The sequence below is a fragment of the Drosophila suzukii genome, chromosome 3 (genome assembly GCF_043229965.1).
Source record: "Drosophila suzukii chromosome 3, CBGP_Dsuzu_IsoJpt1.0, whole genome shotgun sequence".
NCBI lineage: Eukaryota > Metazoa > Arthropoda > Insecta > Diptera > Drosophilidae > Drosophila > Drosophila suzukii.
Window position 1 is genome coordinate 25,546,022 of NC_092082.1, and position 14,940 is coordinate 25,560,961.

Sequence of the window (14,940 nt, forward strand, 5' to 3'; positions counted from 1 at the left end):
AACCGTCTCAGGCGGCTTTTTCAGCCGGGGTGTCCTTCTCTCGCGTTTTTGGCCGAGTTGTGCCGCGGGCCCAGAGCCAACACCTTTTTGATGTCTCACCCTGGGCGAAGGCGGCGTCTCGGCGCTGAATCAAACTAATTAGGCGCAAACTTAATTAATATTTGATGAATTATTTGACCTTTTGTCTGATTACCATGACGGCTCCCAAAGAGCTGCCAGCGCGGCCAAACCGCTCCAGAGCTCAGGCCTTAAGTGGCCCTCGTCGTTTGCCTGGCGACAGACAGAAATATAAAGATAACTTTTTAGGATTTTCCGAAATTGAGCTTCATTTGGTTGAGAGGGAAAGCATTTGATAAACTTGTCGCTAGGCAGGTGCCGCCGCAAAAAGGACTGGCATTATGCCTACCGGTGGAGAGGGAGATTCAAGTCATAAAATGGTGAGGTGAGACGAGGCGCAAAAGTTTTTCTAATGTTTATTGGCGAAACTTTTTCATTTTTTACAACTTTTACAAAAGTTTGCGCCGAACTTCCCCACCTCCCCCGGTTGCATTCTGCCATTTCTGTTGTTGCCAAGACCCGTCTCTGGTCATTTTAAAGTTTAAATTATACCAGGGGGGAGAGAATCCAGGTCTGAGTGGTCTGGAATCCAACGATTGTCAGCACATTAGGCCTACCAAGTTGGCGGCAGGGTAGCGGGATGGGAAGCCTTACTTTGAATTAAACTTTTATCGCATCAATTCCGAGAGTTTTTCCCGCGTTTCCCTGGCAAAGTTTCATTGTTGGAGAATTTTCAGATATTAATTCCTTTATTTAAATTCGCCCTAGTCCCCGAGATAATGCAAATAAACGCGATTGTACTCACCCGAGGGGGATAGGTGCCACTTACCTGTAAGAGAGAGAATAAAAATGGAAATTACTTGAAAATTCAAAACCATGGTAACAATAGAAGCATTTTAGGATTCCTATGACTAGTGCTTTTCTCCTTTTAAGTCACCAATTTGGTAAGGTCCCAAACCGACTCAGTCAGTAGCCCTATTGATCCCGTCCGAGTCAGACAGAGCTAAAGTATATTTTTCACAGAAGCATAATGGTTTGCATGCCAGCTCTTAACTTGCTCCTTTACAACGGTCTTGTGGTGTACATGGCCAGGAAAGTACAACGCATTATCAAAGGTAAGCTCTGCGTCAAGAACACATTCTAATCACTAAAACCTCTCGTCTAGTTCCATCATCCAATGCCAGTCGTTGGCGCCGAATCCCCCTAATCGGCAGAATCTTCGGTCCTCAGCCACCGGATACCTTGAATGATGGGGTAGAGTTCGACGACGTCCTGTGGAACGTGAACCTGCACGTGAACTTCCTGCTCCTTCTGCCGGCCCTCTTCCAGGTAAGTATCTTTCTTGCCCGGTGACTTCATTAACCTACTGCCCCACCAGATCCACAACTTTGGCCTGCTGGTGGCCCTGATTCTCATGTGGAACTTTTACGTTTACCAGCGCCTATTTGATTTCTACATGAAGCTAGTGTGGCACCTGTGGTGGAGCGACCTTTGCTGGGAATACTACGTGCCCCTGGTCCTTTTTGGACTTGTTATGAACACGCTACACTTGGGCCTGATCGTCGGCACAATGAAGTTGCAGACGAAGCGCCCCGAAGATCCCCAGACCCAGTCGGAGCCCGAAATCCAGTCGCATTCCCGTTCTCAGCCAGAACTGGAGGACTCAGTGACGATTGGCGATGGCCCGGAACGTTAGGATTTTAGAAAATATAAAGCCGAACGCCGAAGCTCAGGTTCAGCCGCCTTTAACTGGGTCGCCATCAGTCAGGGGCTTAACCTTGCGGCATCTACAAATACTGGGTCGTTGGTTCAACTAATAAATATGCCAGAAAACACCAGGCACACAGATACCCGGCACGCACACACCCGCACACCAGGACATGTACAAATGAATCGCAGCTGAGGGCTGGCCGAGCTTCGGGAAATAAAACCATTAAATATTTGCGGTTAAACGCACCAAAAACAAACCGCAAAAGTAAATCATATCCAGAGCAGACATTGGACATGGCCAAGCATCCAAGGCAAGGAATTTCCCTGCCTCACCCGTCCGCCGCCTGGCACTCGTACGCAAAAATATTAGATTAGAAATTAGGAAGCCATGGACATGGTCTTGGATCGGTTGTGGGATTGGGCAGGCAGCAGACCAGAACGCCATTTACTTGGGGATGGGATGCCTGGGCAGGAAACTGGTTACCAACGGCCTGCCAAAAATTCCAAATGGTCCATGGTCGAGGAGCATAAATCATTGAAACTGACATTTCACTGGATTTGTATGTGTATGCTAAAGGTTCGGCCACTTCGAAGGGAGACATTTGCGTAAGATATCCGTCGATTTTCTCAAGGATATACGGAGGCACGCGCCCTTCCGACGAAAAACTGGGTCCCGGGGTGCACTCGATTAGTTCTCCGGAACTAGTTCCCCAAAGATTCGGGCAAAAACCTAACTTATAAATCATTTTGGTATAGAATGTGAGCTACGCTGAGGGAAATCGTCAGACCGAAGTGGAGAACTCCCTACCCCATAGTCTTAAGCACAAACTAAGCTAACTAAAAGAAAAATGTCGTTTCCACTTCGGGTTCAGTGAGAGCATGGGTCGGTCAAGGGAACTTTAAAACACTGAACACCTGTAATGTGGCAGTAATCCTTATATGTTATGAAAAATACTTTTAAAAGCAATATTGCCCTAAATTCATTTTGTATAATTTTTCGTGACATATGAAGAACTGCGATGGGAATGGTAAACTTTTAATAAGTTTGACTATTAGACTAAGTTTATAATCTTACCGGGCCGAAGGACTTTAGCTTCCAGCACCCCTTCTTTTTCAAGTATTAATTTTAGTATTATATACTAGCTTTAATTTGTTAAATAAATAAATAAATAATCCTACGTGACCATAACAGACGATTAGCATATTTTTGTGTATTTATAGCTGTCGCCTTAGCGCACTCTCCTGGTGTTTATATCAGAACATTTGTATGTTGTGGGTACGATCGTCACTAGTTTCAGAATGTGTTTTAAAAAACTGTTTTTGTTTTATATAAGATTACTTATAACAGCTCGAACTTTACTTTCGCCGGTTCTATTTGCTATATTTTGCTACAAGCCTGTTTAAAATCAACGTTACTTACACAAGTTGGCAGTGCCGGATTGTAAATTACAAGTTTTATTCCACCTTTTGGGATTCTTACACATCCCCATCTTATCCGTCCATCAGTCCAGTATGTCGGCGATGAAGTTTCTGCGTTCCTCCGCCAGCTCCTCGATCCGCAGCTCCCTTCGATGGTGTCGCCATGCGTCCTCGAATCCGCGCTACGACTACGACTTGGTGGTGCTCGGCGGCGGCTCGGCAGGATTGGCCTGCGCCAAGGAGGCGGCAGACTGCGGCGCCCGAGTGCTGTGCTTCGACTTTGTGAAGCCCACTCCAGCGGGCACCAAGTGGGGCATCGGCGGCACCTGCGTGAACGTGGGCTGCATCCCCAAGAAGCTGATGCACCAGGCTTCGCTGCTGGGCGAGGCGGTCCACGAGGCGGTGGCCTACGGGTGGAACGTGGACGACCAGAACCTCCGGCCCGACTGGCGCAAGCTGGTGCGCTCCGTGCAGAACCACATCAAGTCGGTCAACTGGGTGACCCGCGTGGACCTGCGCGACAAGAAGGTGGAGTACGTAAACTCAGTGGGCTCCTTCCTCGACAGCCACACCATCGAGTACGTGGTCAGGCCCAACGAACGCCTCCAGGTGACCTCGGAGTTCGTGGTGGTGGCCGTGGGTGGAAGACCCCGCTACCCGGACATCCCCGGAGCCCTGGAGCTGGGCATCACCAGCGACGACATATTCAGCTACGAGCGGGAGCCGGGTCGCACCCTGGTCGTGGGCGCAGGATACGTGGGTCTCGAGTGCGCCTGCTTCCTCAAGGGCCTCGGCTACGAGCCCACCGTGATGGTGCGCTCCATTGTGCTGCGCGGCTTCGACCGCCAGATGTCCGAGTTGCTGGCGGCCATGATGACCGAGCGGGGAATCCCCTTTCTCGGCACCACCATCCCCAAGTCCGTGGAGCGGCAGGAGGACGGACGGCTGCTGGTGCGGTACCACAACACCACCACCCAAACGGACGGCAGCGACGTCTTCGACACGGTGTTGTGGGCCATCGGACGCAAGGGTCTCATCGAGGACCTCAACCTGGCGGCCGCCGGAGTGAAGACCCACAACGATAAGATTGTAGTGGACGCCGCAGAGGCCACCAGCGCACCCCACATTTTTGCCGTGGGGGACATTATATATGGGCGGCCGGAGCTCACGCCGGTCGCCATCCTGGCGGGACGCCTGCTGGCCAGGCGCCTCTTCGCCGGATCCACGCAGCTGATGGACTACGCCGACGTGGCCACCACTGTGTTCACGCCACTCGAGTACAGCTGTGTCGGAATGTCCGAGGAAACGGCCATCGAGCTGCGCGGAGCCGAGAACATCGAGGTCTTCCACGGCTACTACAAGCCCACAGAGTTCTTCATTCCACAGAAGAGCGTGCGCCACTGCTACCTGAAGGCCGTGGCCGAAATTTCCGGTGACCAGAAGATCCTGGGCCTGCACTACATCGGCCCAGTGGCCGGCGAGGTCATCCAGGGCTTCGCCGCTGCCCTCAAGTCGGGCCTGACTGTCAAGACCCTGCTGAACACTGTGGGGATCCACCCCACCACCGCCGAAGAGTTCACGCGCCTCTCCATCACCAAACGATCTGGACGGGACCCCACTCCAGCTTCCTGCTGCAGTTAGTCCGGTGTTTACTTGTTCAGTGTTTTGTGGTAGTAAATGAAGTACTACGTTTCCAGGCATTTGTAATTATAGCGGGCATCTGATACACACTCAAGTATGGCGTTTGTAGTTGTCTACTTAACAAATTTAATAACAAGGACTTAAAAATGCAATTATCTTGCGATGTATAATAATAAGTTGATGTGAACATGTTTAGATAATAATTATTTAATTTTCTTTTATCAAAATAATTATAACTGTAAATAGAATTTGGGGAGAGTAGGGTAAGTACAGTTAAGGGGTAAGGATACTTTGTGACCCTAGCGGCTAAACAGCTCATTTAAATTGCCCGCCGTTCTAAATGAAGAAAAATTAGAACACTAGGGGACGTCACAAAAAAAATTGATCTGTAAACGTCACCAGTTAAGGAAAATTTGAAATAATTTCTGTCATTGTCACATTTGATAAAATATATTTATTATGTTAGAGAAACTATTGGACATTGGGCGCTCACGAGATATCCTAACGTAATTTTTTCAGAAGCACAATATCGTGTCAAACGCGAAACCGTTTTGTATTTTTTCTTGTGCTCTTCATTCTTAATTAAGAGAAATACAAAAATATGCTCCAATTGAGATGTAGGAACAAGTTATAGCCAAAAAAAGAGGCTTTCCAATGTGATGACTCTTTATTTACAGCTGTTATGTTCAACCAAACTTTGCTTACTATTCTGTCCAATCTCACCTACGATAGAATAAAAAAAAATTCTCTAAAAAATAAAATATAACTAATCGCCAAAAATAACTATTATTTTAGACTTTAAAATAGAAAAATAAAAGTGAATAGAATAAACCAAATGAAAAATAACTGTTATTTTGAAATGAATATTTTCTGATCGAAAATACAAAAGTCTCAAAGAACTCTTATTCAAAATTATTTTCTGGCTCAAAAATAAAAGTAAGATTTTAAAGTGAACGTTGAATCGTTTAACTTTTACGGGCTCTGAAAGCATATGACTTATTTCTCGACTACTGGACTGGGTCACACATGGCCCAACGGTATCTGGGTTGCATCTCTCCGGACTACGGGCAACGGACTACAGACTACGGACTGCTCGTCGGGATGTGTGGCACCCGTTCTGCTGATTTGACACTTCAATATAAATGACGCAGCCGCATTTGGTAGCTGAAAACCCTCAGAGCGATTGCCATTTTTGACATATGAAGTTTTAATTTATGAAGTTCATGGTGAAAAACACTTTGTTCCCCTGGAGGTGACCTGCGTATCCGCTTCCGAGTCCGGAGCCGTATCGGTGACCCAGAATCTTGCGAGTGGCGCCAGAAACTGGGGCACACCCACACACAATGGCTGCCCGTGGCAATAGCAGCAACAAACAAGGGATAAAAAATTTTGATTAATGTTTACTTCCGATTTGCATAAATCTTACTTTAGCATTTTTGGTCTTGCTTCGCCCTCGCTTCGCAGCCTCTTCCTCCTGGGCGCCTTTGTTATAAATTATTTTTTTATTGCGCCCCGAACCAGGTCCCTTGGATAGCGTATGCTGCCCGGTTAAATTGTTTGCCCGGCGTTATTTATTCGTTTGTTTGTGCCGGTCATCAGAAGTGGCCGGGTCCAGGTGGGCCTGGCCGGGATCCAGGTCAAGGCGGTGCATCTGCCGGCGAGCTCCACGCTCCCACAGTCTTCGCCGTAACTTTTCGATTAGCTTTGCCAACTCATTTAACAAATGGTCTGGCTGACAGTAAGAAATATAACAAATTTACCCGGCAATCGCAGGGAGCTGGTAGTTTTCATTGCAACACCTTAGAATCATAAATTGTGACCTGACCGCCCAGTTGCAGCTGCACTAGGAAAAGTTTTGCTCATCCCGAAGTTTGACTGTAAGTTAAAGCACCCGCGGGTAATTCGATAAAGCGTAAAATTTTGCACTTAAACTATTTTCATCTCCAGCTGCACGGCTCCCCTCCCAGCTGTTGCAGCTGCCCCACCATCCCAAGACCCTCCTGCACCTCGGAGTTGGCATTTGGCAATTGCATTGTTGCTCTTATTATTGTTCTCCGGTTTTCGGTCGTTGGCAGCTTGACCTGCTGGGGGAGGTCGGGAAAGTCGGGGAAAGTCTTGAATTACAATACAGAGAAAGTGCGGAAAGTTTCCTCTGATTGCGTGTCCAAGTGGTTGGACCATTGCTCCTTTCCTGATTGAGTGCTCTCGAGTGCGAGGCGGCACAGGAATTGTTTTGGCATAGCAGTTGAGACGCTGGCAAGTTAATCGGAAGCGCCGCGAAGGCGGATCGGTGGCATTATGTGGGGCAGCACAATGACGACCCCGGGCCACACCTCGATCCAAAAGTCCACACAAATTGTTGGCAAAATTGTGCAATCAGCGCGGGAACAAAAGCCCGCTTGGTGCTGCCTCTATAGAGCAAAGTAAATTAAAAATCTCATTTAAATTAATCCCCATTGAGGGTCCTTGCCACCCGATTCCCAACTGGGCGGTCGGGCTGCTGGGCTGATGTCGTCCTCATCAACGCATTACAAACAATTCCACTTTAGGCACGCAGCCACAGCAGCTTGTGGTTGCAGGGCCACACACATACCTTCGATAAGGAGGGGGAGCTTAAGTCTTGTTTAGCAATTTAGAATTTTTAAATCCCATTAAATTTTGCAATCACAGTTTGATTTGTTTGTCCTGGCCAGCCAGGACGGATGCCGGACAGGTGGACGGAACCGGAGAAACCGGAGCTGGACACGTTCCACGGCAGACCGAGTCAAAGGGCTTTCAATGATTCAATAGTTTAATTTCGAATTTCCATGCAAATAAACAAATATCCATTAGAGACGCAGACCGAATGCCGGAGACCAACGGCAAGCAGGAATGGCTTTCTATTTAGTTTAGTTATTAAATGTATCCATTTCCATTTACCAAATTACGCCGCAATTGTTGTTCGGACTGTCTATCTGTTTGCCAGTCGGGCTTGTTTGCCGATTCCCATTGTTGGGCTGTGTTTGAGTTGCCTCCGCATCTGCTTGGATCTAACTTTATCCGCATCCGCATCTGCATCTGCATCTGCGGCTCCATCTGCCTTTGTATCCGGATCTGCATCTTCGCTGCGTGCTGCATGTGTAATTACGTAAAAGTTGATAATGTGTTGATTATTTGAGGTATTTATGTGATTTTCGAGTTCCTTCTGCGCTCTCGTTTCCCATGCTTAATTGCAATTATTTAATTACATTTGCAGCTTTAACTTTGGCATGTGTCTATTGAGTTTTGCGGTCAGCTTTCATTCTTCATCTCACATTCGAAGGAAAAAACCAGCACATTTCAAAGGAGCGCAGGCATTTCTGTTGTGTTGATTGCATTACAAAGAAGCCTCTTTGTCTGACTTTCCCTCTGCCTGGCAGACACTTGACAATAATTATACCCGTTACTCGTAGAGTAAAAGGGTATACTAGATTCGTCGGAAAGTATGTAACAGGCAGAAGGAAGCGTTTCCGACCCCATAAAGTATATATATTCTTGATCAGGATCACTAGCCGAGTCGATCTAGCCATGTCCGTCTGTCCGTCTGTCCGTCTGTCCGTCTGTCCGTCTGTCCGTCTGTCCGTCTGTCCGTATGAACGCTGAGATCTCGGAAACTATGAGAGTTACAATACTGGGATTAGGCACGCAGATTCCTGAGATTCCTGCGCAGCGCAAGTTTGTTTCAGTAGAGTGCCACGCCCACTCTAACGCCCACAAACCGCCCAAAACTGTGGCTCCTACAGTTTTGATGCTAGATAGAAAATTTTAACTGAAATGTAATGTTCTCATCAATACCTATCGATTGACCCAAAAAAAAATTTGCCACGCCCACTTTAACGCCCACAAACCGCAAAACCCTGTGACGCCCACAATTTTCATGCTAGATAAAAAATTTTAACTGAAATGTATTGGTCTCGTCAATACCTATCGATTGATCCAAAAAAAAATTTGCCACGCCCACTTTAACGCCCACAAACCGCAAAACCCTGTGACGCCCACAATTTTCATGCTAGATAAAAAATTTTAACTGAAATGTATTGGTCTCGTCAATACCTATCGATTGATCCAAAAAAAAATTTGCCACGCCCACTCTAACGCCCATAACGCTTAAATCTGTATACCGCCGGTAGGTGGCGCATTTTAATCTCGCTTTGCTGCTTGCATATCTCCATTTAGCTGAGTAACGGGTATCTGATAGTCGAGGTACTCGACTATAGCGTTCTCCCTTGTTTTATATTAAATCTTCATCCAATTACCGGAGTAATTCAAATTAAAATTGATTATCGATTGCGATGGACATTAATTGATTACTTTTAGCCATTTAGGGATAGCTTTCATTCTGCTTTCATCCTTCAGCTCAGCGGGTTTCGTGATGCACTGAGACCACTAATGCTGCCAGTTTTCCTTAAAAACAAGCTCCTTTCCGACAGTGCTTAAATATGTGCTCCGTAATTTAATTTCATAAAAGCAATTGTGCTTCTGACCCCTCGCTCGTTCCCGCCTCACGACCCTCGGCAAACTTTGGTCGCATTCACAGAATGACAAAATCATGTGGCCAGGAGGAATGTGGCAAGGACTCAACTAGCGGCGAGACCATGTGGCAGAGGTGGCCCCGTGACTGCGATCGAGCTTGTTCTGACCAAGAACTCTATACAAAGGGTGCCATGGCACCGAGAAGAGCATGGGTTTTTTAAAGATATGTATATATGTACATACTATTATTCCAATTATCAGTTATCTTAATAAAGGCTGTACTGCAATCACTTCGGTAATCATTAAAAACATACACAAGTCGGCTCTGCCATATCATTTGAAAAGCCGCAGATAACTCATTTTTTAATTGCTATAAAATTTATGGCTTAAAATGTACGTATATAAATAAAAACAGAAAGCGTTGTGTCCAAAAATTAATTCAAATGAAAAATTTTCATTGAAAACAGTGTGCTAGTCTCCTGGAAAAAATAATACATTTTATAATTTATTTCTATACTTCATTTTGGAAATTTCTTCTGTGTAAACCTTTATTATAAAATATGTTTTTTAAAATGGAAAGCAAGAATTTCAGGTAACTTTTAAGGTATTTCATCAACTGTTGGCTTGCGGAATAATTGAATTTCGTACAGCAGTTAATCAGCTGCTTCATTTAAATTTAATTGTGACAGACTTCAGAAAATCAAGCACCTCGCGGCTATTGAATCGTTGAAGACCATTGTTGCCACCATGTTACATTATAAAGTCAAGGCCGCTCTGTAACTCAGAGTCCCCCTGTACTCCGAAATTACCGAATAAAAACTTGCATTGCGTCAAAAAAATACAGCTTTTAGAGACACAAGCGAGTTCTAGTCCTAGAATCCTTTAGCGCTGGGTCATATTGGGTTGATTTAAAATAATTGTTGGCCTAAAAAATATTGTGTTTTCAACTTATTTCCACCGGAAACATTTTGTTATTTTCAAGTAATCCATTGCTTAAAACTAGTCTTTTGAAAAAATTTGTGTCATGCGTTTCGCGTACGCATTATATTTTTTAATTCAAACAGTGTATTATATTTAAAATTTTTCTTAGGTTAGTAATAATTTTAGTCAGTTACTAAAAATGAAAATGAAAAGTATGCATATTTTAAGTACCGAGAAAATGGACAACGAGCTGTTAGAAAGTTTAACAGGAACTATTGAGTGCGACATTGACTGTTACATTTTTTAACCATTATCATCATTATCATCATCAATATAACTTTTGAAGTTTAAAATTTGTCTGAACGGAGCTTAGCTGACAACTGTGGTGCAAGGATACTTTTCCTGTGCAGGTCCTGCATCACGATCCCATCTCTGTGCCGGCCGAGCGTATTTGTTTTGTTTTTTAAAGCCAACATCAAGGGCCGCCGCTGCCGCCAACAGACGGGGCAAACAGGGGCGTCGGACGAGGGAGGGGAGGGCAGGATCCAGCGGGAAGGAGACAGGAGACAGATGGGGAAGTATTTTCATTGTCTTGTTTGCCAACGTCGGGAGTCGCATATTTGACATTGGACTTGTGTGCGCTCTGATAGCGTGCCAGCCAAAACATCACAAATGGTTGGCAACTCTGGCAAACCGGTCGGCAAACACACACACTCACACACACTCGCACACTCACAACTCCAGTTGTGACACATAATTGCGAGTGTTTACTGTGTGCGTGTGTGAGTGCGTTGATTTTCTTTCGTTTTCTGTGGTTTTTGTGAGGAGCCAACGCGGCGTATGTGCAACGTGTGGTAAATAAAATGGAAGCACTTGCGCAGAGCAAGGGACCTATCATTTATGCACAAACGTTGCCAACTTTCCCTCAACAAATGCAGCATAAGCGCGACTTTGGACTGCCTTTTCACTGGCCTCCTCAGTCTGTTCAGTTCTCCGCCGAAAAGCGGGCAGGACCCTTATCCTTCAGCCCGACTCAGGATACAGCCCCACACACATGAGCCTGCCACAATGCTATGGCACTCGCATACAAAGGCAGCCGAAGAGACAAAAAAAATTGCGCGTTTTAAGCATTTTCAAATTAAATTAAAAACTGCACCAAGCAGCCGAAACCCGACGGAAAAATCCAGGAATAGAGGAGAGATTTGGTGGTGCAGGAAAAGCCGCAGCAAAGGAAAAAAGATTGAGACTAGCGGGAGAATGAAATGGAAAAGCCGCCTTTGAAGTTTTTCTGATGCTTGAGCACTTTCAGTTCCTTTTGATTGTGTGAAGCGGCTTTCTCCTTGGCTTTCGGGCTTTGTTTTGTCGTTGGCTGCGTTTTTGGCCAGACAGAAGGCGGCTGAGGAGTTGCATTTCCAAGTGGTTCGCCCGAAGGCCTCGGATGAAATATGGATACAGCCATCAGTGCCGCAATTTGATTTTCGCTCGCGGACATTATCCAGCCGTTTATTAATAATTCAAATTCCCCAAATCGCAGCCGAAGTGCACCCACACGCACAGATGAATCCGTTGAAAAGGAAGGGGACCATTTTATTGTAGTGCAGCACGTGTCAGTGATTCGGTGGAAGATCATAATCAAAAGCGCACAGTGGCGGAGAGGGGATCCAGAGGACCCTTGGCGTCATAAGATGCGGAAGAAGACCTCTTGACAGATTAATCATGTGCCCTCATACTCCATTTAGGTTTATTTTTTGAAGAGAAAGTAAGGATAAATCCATCTCACTATGACAAAAAGTCAATAGTAGAGCCCTACATGAATCAACATATTTAAGTCGTTTTTGTATCGAAACATTTTCACAATGATTCAAAACATCTAATAAAGTTTCCGTCTCAAAATTATTTATAAACAAATATTTACTAAAGAGCTGGAAATGGCTGTGACTTTTATTTTGTTGTATTAATTTCGGATTTCTTATTAAGAACTCGCAGTTCCAATATTCTTGCGTTGGACCTTTTAATTCAAAGAAAATGCCACCGCGAATTTCTAGTATGGCTAAAAATTAAAGCGAATATAAAATTTATTTTTGGGATCTGAAATGCTAATTCCTCACTCTTATATTTTGAATATTTTAAAGCATTTAACAAATAATTGCTTTCGTAACTAATTCCAGCTTACTTCAAGTAAAGTCTGTCATTCATATTAAAAAAGAGCTCTATTAAATAAGGCTAACCACTTATTTTTCAGTTTCTATAACTATTTGCTTTAAATTTGGTAAAATTGTAGCCAATCAGATACTCTCTATCTGTTCAACAGTGGCGCAAAGTGTACTTTCCAAAGATTATCTAATTGCAGTGTTTGATTTTTTACCTTTGCCTTTTGTCCGGTTGAATGTACTCTGTGTTGCCGTTACTGGTTGCAGTTTTCCAAGCGGAAAATTTGTCATTGTTGCCATTGCGTTTATTAATTAATTTGGCCGACTGTCTGGCTGTGTGTGCGGGTAATAAAATATTTGCACATGAATGAAATTGAATAGTTTCTTGCTGTTTTGGCTGAATTTCTGCATAATTTGCAATTGCCATGGCATTCACTGAATTATACATGGAGGGGTCGAGGTTTTTTAGGCCGGCTGAGCATTGCATTAAAGCCGCATTCCTTGGCCCACTCCGCAGGGATGTGCATAATTTAATCAGTGCTGCAAGTCAACAGGGCTCTGCCGCATCGCAGGACACTAATTGAAAGTCCTGTCCGGCTCCTCTGCTCTGCGACTCTCCTTCGGGCCGTCTGCCAATCGAAAGTCAACAACCCATTAAGTCACATTGCTGCCAACTGTGGACAATGATCGCTGTTGTCATGTCATCAAAACTTGCACCACACACATGCCGAAAATCTTCGTTCTCTCTGATTTTTTGCTGATAGAACGGAAGGACCGCAAAACGGAACAGAACTAGTGTCCTAGGAGTCTAGAAGTTGTGCCCGGATTGTGCCTGGCCCCTCTTTCCCCGCCCGTGCGAATCGCAAACAAGCCTTTTGTTACACGAGAAGCCCCAGACACATGGTAAACATGTCAAATTGACGGCCTGCGAAGTGAAAGCGACGGCAGCCAGCCCCCGGTGACAAAGGGGACCGCCCTGCCGGTCTGCTTTCCATTTTTTAACCCATTTTTTCCACTGCCGCCGCTCGAGTGTCTCCCTTTGTCTTCGGGTGTGAATTATTAAAAGCCACAGAGCACAACGTCTAAATTAGCAGACCCGTCTCAGCCGTTTCACTTTCAGCAAATGCGGAATGCAATCATCGTCATCGTCATCGTCCTCCGCCGGCGTAATTATCGTCGTCAGAGCCGTGATTATCATGGTCATAGGCTGCCGTCGTGTCCCGGCATCCTTCTGCGCGACGTCCCATGTCCTTTCGCCTGTCACTCATTCGCATAAACAGTTAATTATGCATAATATGCATTTTGCTGTCATGTCGTGCAATTTTTACCCCCACTGTGCATGCACCCCGGCACCCCTGCACTTTTATTACTGCCCCCCTTTGTTGTTGCAGTCGCCCAGCGCGGTAATGTTTTTAAATGCGCTCATTTGTGTTGGTGTTGCTGTTGCTGCGGGTGTTGCTGCTGCTGCTGCTGATGTTGCTGCTGCTGATGTTGCTGGTGTGCTGTGTGCTGCTTATCTATGGCCGTGTTTGTGTGCTTTGGGTGCGATGGCTAATTGGCAGCCGGTAATTTAATGTACAGCAGGAGCAGCACGATTATAGTAAAGGAGTTGCCGGCTTAATTAACAGCGAGCAGCGCACAAAAGACCGGAGCAGATGTGATTAGTAGGAGCGGTAATCGAACTGGGTGGCCATGCAGCTCCGCGAATCACGGCTGCGGAGATCATTCCATATGCCAACACGCCAGAAATATCGAGCAAAAAATTCAATTTGCACTGCGATTTTCACAGGGGGGAGCGGGGACAGACACCCGTGTTAGCATAAAATTCACTTTAGCATTTCCGATGGCTGACAGTTTTTTGCGAGGGTTGCGTTTAAACTAGCACCGCAAAACTGCTGCTGACAATTATTACATCCGCAGGACATTCGCCAGAAATGGACGAAGGACACAGGACGCAGGAAGGGTGGGCGGAACGCCCTCACATGCATATGCACAGAACGGAAGTGGAGGAGCGGAATGGCAGCAGCGGAAGAAGGTTCAGCCAACTTGCCGGGACACTCCCCCTCGCCAAAATGTCCGAGCAGTGGGACGAGCAAATTAAATAGGAAAAGGAAACGCATAAAAATGGCGACGATTGAATTTAAATGCCCGGCCACTTGAGCCAGAGCTCGGGCGACGTCCAGACCGCCCACACATGGGTGGGGTCCTTTTCCCATCCGGCCAATGTGCATTTGAGTAAGTCACGACTTCCATGGCTGCGTTCCGGTCGTTTGGGCTGTGAAAGTAGGTTGTTAATATGCATGGCCTTATGCCTCTTGGGGGCGAAAAGGGGGGCTTTCTTCAAGGCGCCATATTGCCTCTGTTTCGGGTAGATCCTGTCGAGCAAGCCAGGATGATTTCCCCCAGCCAGCCCCAATTAGAAGTATGTCAAAGCAAACATGTGCTCGCATATTTAGAGCTCGCCACTTCCACTTTCTACGCGCTGGGGCCAATCAAGCCCGCACCGAATCAAGGTCCTTCCGCCCCCTCTTTTGGGGCCTTTCATTAAGTG

General features: G+C 45.9%; 3 protein-coding genes across 8 annotated transcripts in view; 2 read left to right on the top strand and 1 right to left on the bottom strand.

The window, feature by feature from the left end:
* Positions 1–14,940, bottom strand: part of Ten-m (teneurin transmembrane protein Ten-m) — a 346,722-nt gene that overhangs the window by 264,302 nt on the left and 67,480 nt on the right. The window lies entirely within an intron of this gene.
* LOC108007444 (uncharacterized) lies at positions 639–2,037 on the top strand. The gene is made up of 3 exons (XM_017071105.4): positions 639–1,172; positions 1,223–1,386; positions 1,436–2,037. Exons 1-3 carry the CDS (start codon positions 1,088–1,090, stop codon positions 1,751–1,753), a joined length of 567 nt encoding a protein of 188 aa, XP_016926594.4. The 5' UTR covers positions 639–1,087; the 3' UTR covers positions 1,754–2,037.
* Trxr2 (Thioredoxin reductase 2) lies at positions 3,092–4,938 on the top strand. The gene has a single exon (XM_070996101.1). It carries the CDS (start codon positions 3,280–3,282, stop codon positions 4,825–4,827), a length of 1,548 nt encoding a protein of 515 aa, XP_070852202.1. The 5' UTR covers positions 3,092–3,279; the 3' UTR covers positions 4,828–4,938.